Source organism: Bactrocera tryoni, chromosome 4, assembly GCF_016617805.1.
Source record: "Bactrocera tryoni isolate S06 chromosome 4, CSIRO_BtryS06_freeze2, whole genome shotgun sequence".
In the NCBI taxonomy this organism is placed as follows: domain Eukaryota; kingdom Metazoa; phylum Arthropoda; class Insecta; order Diptera; family Tephritidae; genus Bactrocera; species Bactrocera tryoni.
In genome coordinates, this window is record NC_052502.1 from 38,404,481 (window position 1) to 38,421,002 (window position 16,522).

Genomic DNA, 16,522 nt, shown 5'->3' on the forward strand with positions numbered 1-16,522 from the left:
TAAAATTTCAAAATAATCAATAAAGGTATATAAATGCGCCATTACCGTCATTTCACATAAGGCCAATATCGAAAAATATATAAAACTAGCGCAACTGTCCACGCGTTGTATTTAAAGTGTTGCTAACGTAAGTGTACAAGTTATTCTTTTCGCTGAAAAGTGAGTTAAAATAACATCGAAGTTCGTTTAGAATAAAAATTATCATAAAAAAATTAAAAAAGAAAACTGTTGGCTGCAACTTAAAAGATGAAGTAGTTTAAGAGTAAAAAAAAAGTTCAGTCAAAATATGTCTCTACAAGCTTTTTTTTATTCACTGTACAATTTCTTATAAATAATATTTTTTAATAAACAATATACATACCTATGTCTGTGAATTCATAAATAAAAAAAATCTATAATTTTTTTCATAACTGCTAACTATTACTAGCTAGCAAAGTTTATGCTGGAAAAGCATTTCTTAACCCAAAAAACTGGCAGAAAAGAGCACATGTTGAAGGCATAAAAAACTGAGATAGTAGCTACCCAGCGGGATAATGGTTCACCGCCTACATTTTTCTTTGCAGAATGCTCCGAAGAAACGTCTATGTAGAATTCTTCGATACTAGGTAATGCATAAAAGTAAGCTATGCGGCTAAATTCTACTGCGTTCATATTTATACATATATGGACCGATGAATCCACCAGCCGACAAACCACAACAAACTTTTGTTATTCTGGTTTAAAATCTCTTCAGGCTGCTCTTCGTCCCAAATGCGGGAATTTTGCTTGTTTAGCCATTGAGCCCGATAATAATATTTCACGAACGTACAAATTACTTCAAATCCACTTAATGTAACTTTTTTAAAATTCAATGAACATCGTTGGTACCAAGGAAATGATTTCAAACATATTAAACATAACGATCTTAAATTTCCATTTTTAATGCTTTATTTTAGATTTATTTAGATTTTCATGTAGTTATTTATTATAATCTTATAATAAAAATAAAATATAACAAAGAAACGTTTAATTTGATTTTTTTAATTTTGTCATTGAGACATAAATACACGTATAAATTAATGTGTCAGTACTGATAACCCACAGTAGAAGAGTCCCCATTAAATGGTCGTGGTGCAAATGGAGGTGTTGGAAATCCCTGCGGTCTCCAATTATGTTGAGGAAGGCGGGGGGGAGCTGAGGGAACACCATTAGGAAAAGGAGGATGTGGTGATGCACCGTAGGTAGACATTCGTGGTGGCGGTGGAATACCTACTGGAGGTGGTAATGGTGGCTGTCCAGAAGAAAGTGGAGGTAGAGGAGGGGGTGGTATTGCAGCAGGAAATCCTGTTACCTGTGGAGGCGGAACAGGTGGAGGTGGAGGCAACATGTTATTGGACGAAACAGGCGGTGGCGGAGGAGCCATTAGAGGTGGTGGTGGAATTATTTGTCCCGGAATTACTGTCACCATATTTGGTACGGGTGAATCTGCGAACAGCTGATGAGGGCGATCAGCATGAGATGATGGATTCTGTGCTGCTAACAAACGTTCGGCTGCTGATCCATGGCGTTCACCTTTAGAGTCCTTTTTAAATGCATAAGAAACAGAAATGGGTCGATTGCACAGATATTGACCATTCATAGCATCCATAGCTGCGTCAGACGCTTCAAAGCTGGCAAAATTAATGAAAGCAAAACCTTTCGAATTCCCGGTTTCGAGGTCTCGCATAATTTTTGGTGTTTGTAGAATAACTCCAAATGCTGAAAAAGTGTCGTAAAGTAGTTTTTCGTCGACTTCGGGATCTAAATTGCCAATGAAAATATTGGCGCCCACATCCAAATTTTTTTGGTGAGCTGATGCCTTGTTCACACGGATTGGCTTCCCATACAGTTTTATCATATTCATTATTTTAATAGCATAATCGGCGTCGTCTTCACTAAGGAATTCCACGAATCCATAACCTTGATGCATTTGAGTTACTCGATCCTTGGGCATATGCACATTAACTGGAAATACAATCCAAAAAATATTGGTTAAAATTTTTTATAATATATTCTATTAGTGTAATATTTCCCTCATTTCATTACAAACGCATAAAAAACGTGTAAAACATTTTTAACTCTTGGCACACTGAGAATCAGGTAGGTGATATATAGCCGGTTTTCTACCTGCCCGAGGACTGACACATTTGAATTAGAAAAACAACGATCTGCACTAGTTATTAACAAAGAGAATGGCACAATTCCGATTTCTTTGGCGCCGCAATTTGAAGGTACCGTTGGAAAGAGGAAGTCTCCCTGATTAAAAAATATAGAGTTATAGGTACCGCAAACGCTTAGTTTACGAGACATTCGACCTTAAAGTTCAAAAATTCCCAAAATTCCAACAAGCTTTTTTACCACATTAAACACACTTTACTCACATTTTCCACTTCAAATTAATTAAATTAAACTATAAACTTTTAAATAAATCTACATTTTACACTTTTAACAGCTTTTTTACCGAAGAAATCTTTATTTTAAAAATTTAATTTTACACTCGTAGTGAACATCACGTGTGAGCTAAAAATTACGACGAAATGAGGCGCTGTCATGTGATAATAAGGAAATTAAATAAAGCTTTATTTACAACAAATATTAAAAAAATTAATATACAGAAACGTTATAGTGAAGTGTCACTAAGTGAAAAGTGCATAATATAAGTGAAAAAGGCATTCGCAATATACAAATTATCAAGTTTAAAGTTGTGAATTTTTTAACTTTAAATGCAAATACCTTAAAAACTATAAATCAGCGGCAATTATATATATATATTTTCGTGATCTGGAGAACGTCACTTTTCCATTGATACCCATTTTATCCCCGAAATCCGGGGATGCTATTCTAAAATTTACCCACGCTTTTTAATAAACTTCATTTCAATATGGCATACCAACTTTACCGAACCCTAAAATTTTATAACAAAATCACTTAAAACCTTTTCAACATCCTTACCTACCGGTCCAGCTTGGACAAAAAGTTCCCAAAGTAATGTCTCCGAAACTTTGTCATCGAGACCACCAACATAAATTGTAGCATCTGTAATTGACGTCTAGTACAGTTATATATTTTAAATAAGATAAAGTAGTTAATTACCTTGATTTCTTTCTGCAATAGGTCCTGCAGCCATTTTTGAGCAGGAGATCAAGAAATGTTTACAACGCGAGTCTAAAAAAATCGATTGCTGCAATCGATGGTTAAATTATCAGCTAGACAGCATGAGCGATAACAAGACATTCTTGTAATAACTCTTCCCAAACAAATTTCAAGTAACTAGGCGGCCACACGTGCCAGTAAAAGTTAGCAAAAGTCAAATCATGTAAATTATTTTACTAAACACTTATCATATTTTAACTGATAAGACTACTTGGAATAAAATTTCAGAGACTGTAAGCTTTTGAAACATGGTGTCAGTTATTGTCAAAATAGTACACATATAGACCATGCACTTACACAAACATAACCAAATAAAGTTATTCAAAAAAATTAAATCAAGAATTTTTTGTATGATTTTGTTAAACGTTTCAGGTCTTTTAAACTATAATTGTTCGTTTAAAAAATAAATATATAATTAGGGTTTTTACAAGTCTCATAAAGTTATAAGTTATAACGATTCGAAAACATAGCAATGAAAATTGTAAATGTGTAAACTCATTTTTGTATGAAATCCAACAACAATTTTTTAAACAAGTGTAAAAATTTAAAATTTTACGATTTTAGGATGCTTTAGGACGGGTTGTGAGTACCCCAATTATGACAAAAAAGAACTCGAAAATTGTATATAAAAAGCAAACATTCAATAATTCATAAATATTTATTTTGTCGTCTTCAAAGTAATGCCCACCAGATGTTATATACTTATGCCAACGATTTTTTCAGTCCTTGAAATACTTTTCTGAAGCACTTTTTGGAATGGTCTTTCTGCTTTATCGGGACGAGCCAAGCAAATCCTCGTTCCATACCTAAAATATCCACCGAAATCATTCAAACGGACTCTCTTGTCATATGGTGACGATTTTCAAGCACCATATCCTTCACTTTTTCAATATTTTCATGTCTTCATAGATCTCTCGGTTGACAGATCGCGCTTATATTAGGCATAGTAATTAAGGACAGTCCTACCAAGTTAGAAAAATACATTTTTTGAAATATCACTTACCTGGGGAATTGAATTACAATTTCCTGGTGCCTTTTTGGCACAATGTATAATACCGTAGACGGATGTACCTAAAAAAAATTTGGATTTTTGATATTTTCTAATGAGGAAATTATCGCCAGTATAACGTTTTTAAGCAGACTATTAAAAAACCTGCTAAATGTTTCTGTACAACTCACCATTGTTGTGGTACATATATTTTGGTAATAATGTTTTATTTGCTTTACTCCCCGTTATAGGTGGGCTATCAATTGTATTGTGCGAGTTATATTCTACATAAAATCCATTTATTGGTTATATACTATTCTATAATTTATTTTTTTAATATTCAATGATATGTTTCATTATATAGATTTTTTGAAAATGTGTTATAATTAAAACTTGCATATCTATCAATCAAAACTAGTATAAACATACTTTTCGGGGATAAAATGACGCATCAGAGCAGATATGAAGATGGAAGACGAATCAGTTAAAACGAATTTCAAATTCGTAGACAAAAAATTATTTGTTATCGAATATGTGATTTTTAGCAAAATTTACGTACTATATAATTATGGTGTTCGTTTCGCACAGGTGTTATTTTTGATTGGTTTGTTTGAAGATTTTAAATACTATAATATAGCACAAAAAAATATTTTTGTGTTAAAGCAAACAAGCAGCTTTTAATAATTGTAAATGGAAAAGCATTAGCAGTAGCAGTAAGTTTATGTGGTTTTTTGTTACTTTCATTTACATATTTTCATTGTTGTTATAGTCTCTGAAGAAAATATATTTAAGTCTGCTAGTTTGACTGTTTCTATTTTTTCTATTTTTATTTTCTTCCGAAAGTTTAATTTACTTTTATCATGAAAATAATTGTGTTTGACCTCGAGTATTTGGTAAACCTAATATCGAGTGAATATTGAAAATATACCACGGACCAGAGTTGATAATGCCGATTAACGAGTTATTGTAATTCTTCACGTTTCTATGCATTGTAAACTGTAATAACATACATATTTGACTTCAATTGGTATTTCGGATCAAAACGGCTTGTATGGTGATATGTCTTAAGAAATCCTAAGACCAATCCAGATACTACCCAATCAGTGCGAATTTTTAATATTCCAAAATTTGAATGGAGTATATACTTGTATGTATATATAAATATATATGTATATATATTTACACAACTATTAGTTTCTTATTTCTGTAAAAATTTAATTCGGATTAGTTTTTGATATTATAAAAAATCCTTAAAAATAATTTATAATTATATATTAGGTTAAATGAAATTACAATAAATTAAAAGATAAAAGTACAGTAACACGATTTTAAGAAATTTAAACATAGTCATATATGATGTATGTATATACGTATATATATTTATATATATATATATATATATATATAATGTATATATATATTAATAAAGTGGGTTATCCTTTATGAAGATTATTGTGCATATATGTATTTAGTAATTAGTAGTTATATGGTCCATATTGAGACCCGTGGTAATATGGCCCAGGATAAATTTGCGGTTGTGGGTAACTAGCATAGGGTGGATATGGCGGTTGCTTCTGTGAATACACTATATATTTTAAGAAAGCATTAGGGCAATGAAAAATATAATTCAAATATTTATTAGTCACCTGGCATTAAATATTGTAAGTTCAGCTGTTCTTCTTTCTCACGTTCGTTCCGTAAGCAAATAGCAGCAGCTGACAGTAAGATTGCCGCTAGTAAACAGGCACCTATTCCAGCCCAGGCAGTGAGATATGACCAATCGTATGTAATTTTTGTGTTATCCCTGAGTACCTAAGTGAATAAAAGGTTTTTATTTTTCTTAACTTATTCACGCAATATGTTACGCATGAGTTTTCATATAACAGTTGCAAGTAATTGCATTAGAGTATTTCAAGCGTATTAGAAAAATTAGGCAGATCGATAGTTAGGTCGATATGTTAGTTTATTAGAAATATTAGGTTAAGTTGATGTTAACCACGATCAGAAGTTGGTAATACTTAAAGCTTCAATGTAGAGCTGGGGTGGCGTCTGACTCCTATTTTATATTAAATACATATATTTCCTAGATCATTTTGAGCGATTGATAAAAACTACGAAAAACGCTACAACTAATTCATACAACTCAGCCTATAGTTGGGTAATCTAGTACCGTTGCGATCGGCAAAAACTATTTCTATTAATTGTTGCTGATTTCTGTTTTCAAATTTTATAATAATAAACCGATACATGTGGTATATTGCGAAATATTTAACACGCCGTTAATTCTTATAAATTTAGTGATTGCAATCTTAGTATTCTGTTGCTTGCATTTTTTTTTTCAGTTACCGTATTCCATTGTTGGTAATAGTCTTCTCCAACAACTTTCTCTTTTTCAAAAAATTCAACAGTGTGCCATAAGCCCATAGCGCCAGCAGATAGTAAGCAACTTGCTAATAAAAGAATTGATGTAGCTGTTATGGCACCGGATGATCGCTTCCAACATCCAGACAGTCCTGTCCAAAAAGCGCAGAAAATTGTGACAAAGCTAAATAAAAACAGTAAATATATATATATAGCTCACATTTAAAAATAGTTATAATATTATGTTACCTGAGAACAAATAAAGCTATACAAGACCGCGCTAAGTGTAGTCTGGAATTCGCATCTTCGTTCGAAGTCTTTTCATCATCGATTTGAGGAAAATAGTCTAAGTTAGAGCAATGTGTTTCTATTGGAGACAAGTATGTAGGGACTGAAACGCAAGAAATTAAAATTATTCAATACATATTAAGCTTGTATACTTCTTAATTGAATTTTCCTTACTGGTCCGTAAAGAGCTACAATGGATATAACCATTTTAAGATCGAATAACAAAAGAGATAGATTTCAGAGTTAGATACTTAATTTTTAATAACACTCTTTTGATTGAAAATGTTAATAAATATTTTTCATTCAACAAAAAATCTATTAATAGCAAATTTTTTTACTCATTTTTTTTTAATATATTGTAACATCCAAAGAGAAAACATGAAATTGACGCCCAAATATTTTAATTACAACTGAATCCTATCGGAAAATATATGTAACACACGAGGCATGCTCAAAAAATAACGGGAGTTTTCGTTTAAAAAAAATTATTCATTTGTCTACAATAGCGAAATTTAAATTATTTTTAGTTAGTAATTACGATATTTCAAAAATATGTAACAATTTACGAATTCCTAAATGCTTGCAAATTTTTTTGCGATATAGAAAGTTTATTTAAGAGGTAACGCCAATATCAAATAACACATATCAGTTCGATTTTGAACCACTTTTTTGCGCATCTTCTTTTTTACTGGCGTAGACATCGCTTACGCGATTATATCCAAGTTAACAACAGCGCGCCAGTCTTTTGGCAACGTGGCGCCAATTGAAAATTCCTAGCGAAGCCAGGTTCTTCTCCACCTAGCCTTTCCAACGGAGTGGAGATCTTCCTCTGCCTCGTCCATGCGTACCATATGTAAGTCATGTGCGCAGCTGCTGTCTTTTTCTTCTCTAAACCATATCAATGTTGTCGTATATCTCATCGTTCCATCGAATGCGATATTCGCCGAGGCCAACATACAGAGGTCCATAAATCTTTCGCAGAACCTTTCTCTCGAAAACTCGTAACGTCGACTCATCAGGTGTTGTCATCGTCCGTGCCTCTTCACCATATAAAGGGACGGGAATAATAAGTGACTTATAGAGTTTGGTTTTTATTCGTTGAGAGAAGGCTTTACTTCTCCATTGCCTACTCAGTCTAAAGTAGCACCTGTTGGTAATAGTTATTCTGCGTTGGATTTTGAGGCTGATATTGTTGTTGCAGTTAAAAATGCTCCCAGGTTTATTAAGGTTCCTCCGATCATATGTAGTAAAGTCAAACGTGAATTTGAAAATGCTGATATTGGTTATATAAGGGTCAAGTTTTCACCCAGTTTTATCCATTTTAGCCACAAAGACATACTACTGTGTGAGTAAAACAGGCTCTCTCAATTTTTTAAGATAACTAACATATTGGCGGATATATGAGATATAAGGTCACCCAGAAAATTGGTTGAGCGACGGCAGTGCCACGGCCATTGTCCAATTTTGACCCGGCTCTTATAAAGCTGTCTAATGTCATCTCAGTGGTAAAATTTATTGCTGCTAAAATTTTTGGTTATTGATTTATAGCGCTTTTAGTAACTTTCAACAGTACTGTTAGTGAGCAAGGTTATGATCCGATTTCAATCATTTTCACACTACTGGTAAAAGTTCTTATAGGATTTCTCTTGAACGAATTTGGTTATTTTGGCGAGAACAGTTTGAGAGATATGAATATTAAACTTATTAGAGAGTAGAGCCACGCCCAATTTTTCAAAGTTCTTAGCCCACAAAAGCCGCTTGCTACTGGAATCCTCTGTGTAAATTACAGTTCCAAATCTTAATTTAGTGCTTATTTATGGCACTTTATAGGATGTCTTTTAATGATATTTTGTGGGCGTACATATGTATATACCAAGTGTCATTACGTTATCTCAATTTTACTCCAGACGGACGGACGGACGAACGGACGGACAGTCAACCGGATTTAAATTCGTCTCATCATCCTGATCATTTATATAAGGATATCCTTATCTAACTCGATTAATTTTAGGTGACACATACAACCGTTAGGTGAACAGAAATATTATACTCTGTAGCAACATGTTGCAAGAGTATAAAAAATGCGATACGATGAAAATATAGCGAAATTAAACGAACTTAATATGTGAAGAAAAATATTGTAAGCATACAGTTTTAATATATGCTTTTGACCTTACGTTTTGCTTTATTTTACAGTTTTTGGTAAAAAAATAGTATCTACACTTACCCGCATTCAGAGGTGGTCTTTCCTTCGGGAAGCATATTCGGAATAAACCTCTTGTTCGAGGATAATAAAAATATTTATTGGTCATGCTATTGAAAAGATCATCGGCATCAGTATGTTTTGCAGCAAACATCTAGGTAATTTAAATGTACAAAAATGAATATTATACCATATTTATTATAATTATTTTTTATAGAGAAGGAGAAAAAATTGTTGTTTAACCCGGTCAATAAACCGTAATATTATGTTATAATATATACAATTTAAATAAGCGTGAAAACGTGGATGATGCACTTATTTTTATAATTTTTTGAAAATGTATAGTAACATTGATCAGTCTTAAATGATTTTGGTGCTGCAAAAAGTAAAACTGATTTGAAGTAAATACATATGGTTCCCTGATATGAACTCATCAAAAATATCAGTTTTTAGTCATTCATCAATTTAACAAAGGAACTTTTTCGAAGATATACAATATACGGATGATTTTATCTAATACCTTAACATATTGCTTCATGAGTTCCAATTTGGTGTGCAATGAAGGTAAAATTATCTTTACAAACTAAACTTTGTAATATTTGGGCGAAGGGGAGATCTTCGCTGTTTTTTAATATTCAGAAAAATACTTCCACAAATTTTTTTACAAAATTTATTATAAAAGATAAAGAGTTGTACACTCACAATGTGATAATCTGAAAAACAATGAAAAATATTGATTTTTACTCGAATACTCTTCAGTCTTTGAATTTTTCTCATATCTTTTGGTTTATATCTTTCTTAAAAATAGTGATAGAACTTAAAGATGCGCTTTTCTAACTTTGTCTAGCGACGTGTCACTCTCACAGTTACCCTATGCTTTGAATGTAACAAATACTTTTATTTCTCCACATTTTCAAAAATGGTATTTAAAAACTCCAATTCGGGCAAAAATTCCTGCAAATTGTGTCAAAAGTGTACAAGATATAGGGCGAAAATAGGTTTTTTCTATTGCTTTTAATAAGATGTCTTGTAAATTTACTATCAATTTCCTCAAAAACCGTATTGTGAGAATTTTGGAATTTCAGTATTTGCGTGGCTTCTAGTTCCTAAATTTTATATACTTAATATCAAAGATATTTTGTAAAAATTCACTTTTGTTCGAACCACCTCATGAAACTTGTAGGTGGGTAGATAAAGGGGGCGGCAGAACACCCTGGCCCCGGGCGCCCGAAGTTGTCGCTACCCCACTGGGTAATTGAAAATTAATATTACTATATATCACATTGCAAAACGTTTCATGAAATATATTTAAATTCCGCATTTTCTTTAGTTTTCATTGTTTTACATTTTTTATTAGCGATCTTGAAAGGCGGCAACAAATCCCTCCGTTCACATACCTATATTTCGGTAAAATTTCGATCTGGCCGTTCCAGCCATTCCAATTGCGAAACGTCAAAACCTACCAGATCCAGGCAACTGTCAAAGTTCGGTTCATAAGCGGTTCTCACATTTCCAGTGACAGGAGAGTTATGTTTTATTGTTTAAGATCAAAAGTAAAATCGATATCTGTCAATGAACAATATCCTTTAGCGAATAAAGGTGTTGTTTAATAAATGGGCAATGGGGTTTGCTAAAAATTTATGGTCACTAAAGCGCGGTCGGGTCCTCTAGTTACTTATAACAATAAAAATTAGTGTTTTTCATTTTTCCCACACAACATTTAACATTTTTTTTGAATCAACAAGAACTAACAATTTAAATTAGATCACCAGGTTAGCACATATCACCTTTTTTCTCTCTTAAATTTTTAGAAAAATACATATTTTTAAACTTCTTTATTAAACTGTTGAGAATAATATCTCAAATCCGATTGGGTGGCGATTCCCACGATTTTCCAATAAAAATTAACGAAATTAATGGCCAACCATACCTTTAACTTATTCCTGTTTACTGGAAACCTACCGACCAGACTCAAAACTTTGCGAGCCAACGATCCCCATACCTTTCCAATTATATTGATGTCATGTGAGTACCGTGTCCACTGCATTAAACGATGTTTTGTCCTTTAATCTGAGACTAAGCCCCATGTGAGTCGATGCTCTATCATATCGTGCAAAGTTCTAAACAATTTTTAAAATGGAAAAAGACAATTTCCAGTACATTTTCATACACCTTTGCATTCATATTAGTATTCAACATTTGCAGTGCGCTCGTATCATATCAAAAGATAAATACCCACACCGTCCACAGGACTAAATAATCATTCCAACTGATGTTCCTCCTTCCGAAGATTATGGTAGTAATAACATTACATTATTGAATCGGACTTTACGTCCTTGTGCTCCCTGTTTTTTTTTCGGAGAATCTTAGCTGGTACAAATTATTGTGCTAGCCTGGTGATGCAAAAATAAAGCACAACTTGAAATAAGTACAGTAAATAGCAAAATCGTACAATGGTACATTCTTATCGCCTGTCCAACCGACTCGCCTCCAATCGGATGAAATTGGAGTAAGGGTGCCCTCCCTGGCGAGGCTTCTGCTGTGGCCGGGCACCCATACAAGGATAAAAAAAATGGAAAACAATAAAGTAGCTGAAAGTTAATAAGAAAAAAATTGGAAGCAATTGGGTTAATGAAGGTGTGCTAATCTGATGAAACGCTGTGTAAGAAAATCTGTTGAGTCGCAATTGTTGACATTCTGTATATTCAACCAGAAAACTTTAAATCCAGAAAGGACTTTCAAAAAAAGTTTCCATAGGAACGTAGTGAACTTAGTGTCAAAAAGCTTCATATTTCTTTTTCCCATGAATTTCTAATTTACATTTTGATCAAATTTTTCAATTTATTCGTATTTAGTTTTTTGAAAAATTTAGTTTTGATTCATACAAAAAATGGCTAGTTTTGACATTATTAATTAAAACACTTTTGACAAATCAAACAAAGTGACAAAGTGTGATACCATAATATTATTTTGAATAATACCTGGCATATAACGCATACAGTAAGCTGGAGAGATAGTTTAACTCAGTTCACAGTTTATCAAGAATTAGCAAGAATTAACAGCTTATAACATAGTTATTTTTTCTACTTTCGGTTTTATCACTAAGTGTAGAAATAATATAACTAACTAATATTTATAGTTCATAATAAATATAAACTAAATATGTGAAAGCTACTAATATTTCTATCACGAAGACTGGTTTATTTTAATATACGAAGTTTAAATAAAGCACTATTATTTACATATATGTACATTTGTATGTCTTTATATACACTTATATACATACATATGCATATTTCGAGATATACATATGTACATACATATATGCACAACTACTGAGCATAAATAGCAAAATATTGCTCAAACCGGTTTTACACAGACACAAAAATAACTATGAAAGCACTCATAATTCCGAAAACAAAAATTACAACAGGTATGCAGGTAACTCAAGTAAGCGTTTCGTTAGCTATTCACATACTTAAGATATTTTTATGCAAGCATAAGTACATTTTCATACAGGTTAATACGAACATATTTACAAATATATATATGTATATGTTTTAATTTTTAGGCGTTCGACAAAAGGTTCATTATGCATTTGTATAAGACGCATTCCATTCACACCTCACATATACAAAGGCATATACTACAAGCATAATATAATATGTATGTATGTACGTAGCATTAGAGAAAAGAAAACTAAGCTATGCCCATAAAATACACGTTGTAGAAAGTTAAAACTTTATTTAATATATGTGCGTGCAATGTAAGTTATTTTTAATCATATACATATACCGCGATTGTATTTTTTTCTTAAAGATAAATTATTTATGCCCTACAAGTGTTTACTTTACTCACCTGGATATTACTTCTTTTAACGTCATAGTATAACCAGTTATCTGTAGAAAAGGCGATTGCTAATAAAGCCGTTGCAATTATTGCAGATATTGTTGCGATAGAAAGCGTAACTGCTGAGCACGGCATTCTGGACCTTCATATATTTCTAGTAGTGTTTTTATTCTATAAAATTCGAATTACAGCTGTAATTATTTAAAATTATTACTGTTCCCAGCTTTAAAGTATACTTCGTTGAAGATGTCAGAGTCGATACTAATATCTAAATACGTTTGTGAACTCGAAGACAATGCCTCCGTAAATCTGGATTTAACTTCACTCAAATTAGTTAAGATGTGAGTCAAGTAAAAACTCAAGAGAGTACAAAAGCGTAAATCGGCTTGTAAAAATGAGTTAATGGTATATAGTTATATACTTATACTCGCATTCTTACGGAGATTTATGTATCGCCTCTTAGGTTTGTCGTGTTTGGTGTGTTTAGATGTGATCGTGCTCAGCTGTTAACTATATACTATTTTAACAAATTTAGGATTTCAGAAATATATTCCCACTTGTTGGGATCGTAATGACCAATTTATTACGTCATTTCTTATTTCTTTATAATACCCGAATCTAAGGATAATGTATTAATTTTTTTGAGTACATAAATATATACAGTTTTGTGAAGTGTCCTATCCTAAAAAATATAGGTCTATATTATATTACATATAAATATGTACTTACACTTAACCTGAAAAACCTCTGTCAACACATTCCAAATTCCAACCATTAAACCTCGTTTACATATGTATATCGTACATGAATCAGTTAATTAAAAATCCCCAAAAAACTAATATTGCAGATCGATATATTTCGAGTTCAAATATATTAATTATTTTAATAGCGACCATATTTGTTTTTATATTATATATTTTTGTTAAAATTATGTTCCGGGAATAAAAGTAAGAGTTTCATTCACTTCAATGGTAAACGAAGTAGTTACCTATATGGACTAGCTTAGTTATAATTAAGATTTATTAAAGACACGCGCTACAAAAATTATGCTGCTAATGGTTCTAGTTCATGTTATTAACCAAGTGAAGAATTGATAATTTTTATTTATCACCATCTTCCATCAGGTTAAAGACTTTTTAGTTCATTTAGTAACAATCAAATGTTAGCTTCGGAGTAGTTTGATGTGTTTAAAATAATTGAAGTTTATCTGCGTTATAAAATAAACATTTTATTTCCTTTTTAAAGGTTTTGATAACGCCCTTAAGTTTTAGTTTTGCACTGCACGATTGATTATAATATTTAAATAAACTATATGTTAATGTAATATGAAAAAGAAAATAAAGAAATCTGGACACCCACATTAAAAACAATTAAAAGTTTTAGGTGAAAAACTCACCGCATTTTCATTAAAACGAAAAAGTTTTAGATAAAACGTTAAAAATTTTAAAAGTCTTCTAAGAAGGTTTATATCTTGATATATCGATAACTCGCCCTATTAAGACTACACTACTAAGACATTTTTTTGCTAGTTATATACGGATTTTTCACGCTTAAAACATTTCCTTTTGGTGTCATACGACAAATTTTCGATGGACAAAACGCGCGGTATTTTATTTTCTTGGAACAGGATAGTTCTTCGTTACTATTGCTATCATGGTTGGGTGCTTCCGCGGGCATAGTTGCTGCAATACTGCATCGCAAACTTCTGGACAATGTTGATATTTCCCGTCTTTGTACCATCCAAGGCATTGTTAACGACATAGAGAGTACATTCATAAACTCCTTTGGATTCAACGGCTTTTTGCACGTGGAAATCATACTGTGGCAGTAAATAACATACGAGTTTATTAACGAGTTTATACTAGGACACGACATGAGTAAACCCATCTGGTCGAATTTCTGGTCGACACTTTCCTTTGTCTGGATGTAGTGTTTGGTTTACAAGGTATATACATTTTGAAAGGACATCGTCCACGAAAAGCTGACAGCTTTTCGGCTAATGTATTGAAGCTTCTTAGAGTATTATCGTTGCACTGTTTTATTAAGAGGTCCCACACCTTTCTGACAGGTACAAAAGCATCGGTGGGACGCAGAGCAAGTCTCAACGCTTTATCATCCGTTCGCAGCCTACTAATTAAAAAGTTGAGCCTATTACGACTCATGGCAGCAATGTACCTATCTTCACTATAGGTTGTATTGAATAACTCACTAGCTGACAAGTGATTGTTCTTCAATGTAGCAGCTACTAGGTCATTGGGCCAGAAACTATTCTTTTACATTGGCTCAAGCATCTCATGACTTCCGGTCTTTGACCAAGTGTCCTCTGGGTAGCCTAAGAACATCCGTTTGCAGGCGAGCTAAAGTGAGAAGGCGAAACATCCCCTACATAGGGTTGTGAACCCTATGTGAAAAATAACAACCAGCTTCAGATGAGAGACCCCCCTTTTGATGACGACAATGACAAATGAAATAAGGACTACGATTTGAGGGCATGCACCTGGTTCTTGTGAAAATAAAGGATGGCATCACCGCCGTCTAAGAAATGCAATGGACGGAACAAGGACTTAGGCGAGTAGGTCTTTGTGGCGATTACTACAGTGGCCATATAAAGGAGCACAAGTTTGGTGTGGGATTCGCGGTGGGAGGGACACTCCGTCGTCGAGTACTTTCTTTCACCCCGGGGGTGTAGATAACTTCGCTTACTTTGGAACCAGTATCGACACCAACAACAACGTCAGCAGCGAAATCCAACGCAGATAACTCTTGCCAACAGGTGCTACCTCGGACTAAGTAGGCAATTGGGAAGTAAACCTCCTCAAGTCTCAAACCCACCGCAGCGGGGAATGTATATGGTTTACCTTCTCACTTTAGCTCACCTTCAAATGGATATTATTAGGCTACCCAGAGGATATTTGGTCTAATCTGAAAGTCGTGAACTGTTAGGGCGCTCAGAAAACTTTCCTCACTTGCGTGAACTCCTGCAAATGGCTCCATCTTTCTTGAGGATTTTTAGAATTTTTTAAAAAGACTCAGACCAACTAAGCCTTAATACGTAAGTACACGAATTTAAACCTTTGAAACTGGAAAGCAACTAGCAGAGTAATATCGACGTTGGTGATTTTTTCATATCTGTGATATATAATATAGACAAAATCGCACGGTAATAGTAACCTAAAGCGTATAAATTACCCTGCGATTCTGTACTATGATACAGTCTCAAGTCTCTAAATTTGGGATTTTAAGTTAGAGACAGTTTTTGAGACTTGAGACGATTTTGCTATTCTGTAAGTGACAGTCACAAAATCTATTACATTTCATTATTCAGAGAGTTTTAACACTTGAATCAAAATAAATATGTCGATAATAAATATTAAATTTTCTATAAAATAGTCAAAAAAACATAATTATCAATAAAAAATTAAAATATGTCTTGACTTTGTTTCATAAAATTTACGAAGTTTATATAAATTGATTTATTTTTACCGTGCGATTCTGTAACTTGAGACAGTCTCAAGTCTCTAAATTTGAGATTTTAAGTTAGAGACAATTTTTGAGATTTGAGATGATATTGCTATTCTGTAAGTGACAGTCACAAAATCTATTACATTTCATTATTCAGAGATGTTTTTACACTTGAATGAAAATAAATATGTCGATAACAA

General features: G+C 32.8%; 2 protein-coding genes across 3 annotated transcripts; both read right to left on the bottom strand.

The window, feature by feature from the left end:
* Nucleotides 1–999: 999 nt before the first annotated feature.
* On the bottom strand, nt 1,000–3,220 carry LOC120774049 (splicing factor 3B subunit 4). Its single transcript, XM_040103351.1, has 3 exons — nt 3,112–3,220; nt 2,971–3,054; nt 1,000–1,983 (listed from the first exon to the last, which is right to left on the bottom strand). Exons 1-3 carry the CDS (start codon nt 3,143–3,145, stop codon nt 1,064–1,066), a joined length of 1,038 nt encoding a protein of 345 aa, XP_039959285.1. The 5' UTR covers nt 3,146–3,220; the 3' UTR covers nt 1,000–1,063.
* Nucleotides 3,221–5,531: 2,311 nt separating this feature from the next.
* LOC120775022 lies at nt 5,532–13,439 on the bottom strand. 2 transcript variants are annotated; one of them, XM_040104978.1, is made up of 7 exons: nt 13,286–13,439; nt 12,870–13,031; nt 9,036–9,165; nt 6,770–6,911; nt 6,506–6,704; nt 5,806–5,971; nt 5,532–5,744 (listed from the first exon to the last, which is right to left on the bottom strand). In XM_040104978.1, exons 2-7 carry the CDS (start codon nt 12,993–12,995, stop codon nt 5,635–5,637), a joined length of 873 nt encoding a protein of 290 aa, XP_039960912.1. In that variant the 5' UTR covers nt 12,996–13,031; nt 13,286–13,439; the 3' UTR covers nt 5,532–5,634. The 2 variants fall into 2 exon arrangements, with proteins under 2 accessions (XP_039960912.1, XP_039960910.1); XM_040104976.1 differs by lacking the exon at nt 13,286–13,439 and having other exon boundaries at nt 12,870–13,122.
* Between the last annotated feature and the right edge of the window lie 3,083 nt (nt 13,440–16,522).

Bases quoted from the DNA above. Each gene is read 5' to 3' on its own strand.
- LOC120774049 (XM_040103351.1), bottom strand. From the start codon at position 3,145: ATGGCTGCAGGACCTATTGCAGAAAGAAATCAAG. The intron at 3,055-3,111 runs GTAATTAACTAC...CGTCAATTACAG, and splicing joins TATTGCAGAAAGAAATCAAG to ATGCTACAATTTATGTTGGT. The intron at 1,984-2,970 runs GTAAGGATGTTG...TTGTATTTCCAG, and splicing joins TGTCCAAGCTGGACCGGTAG to TTAATGTGCATATGCCCAAG.
- LOC120775022 (XM_040104978.1), bottom strand. From the start codon at position 12,995: ATGCCGTGCTCAGCAGTTACGCTTTCTATCGCAACAATATCTGCAATA. The intron at 9,166-12,869 runs GTGAGTAAAGTA...TAAATTACCTAG, and splicing joins TTAAAAGAAGTAATATCCAG to ATGTTTGCTGCAAAACATAC. The intron at 5,972-6,505 runs GTAACTGAAAAA...TTATTCACTTAG, and splicing joins ATTACCAACAATGGAATACG to GTACTCAGGGATAACACAAA.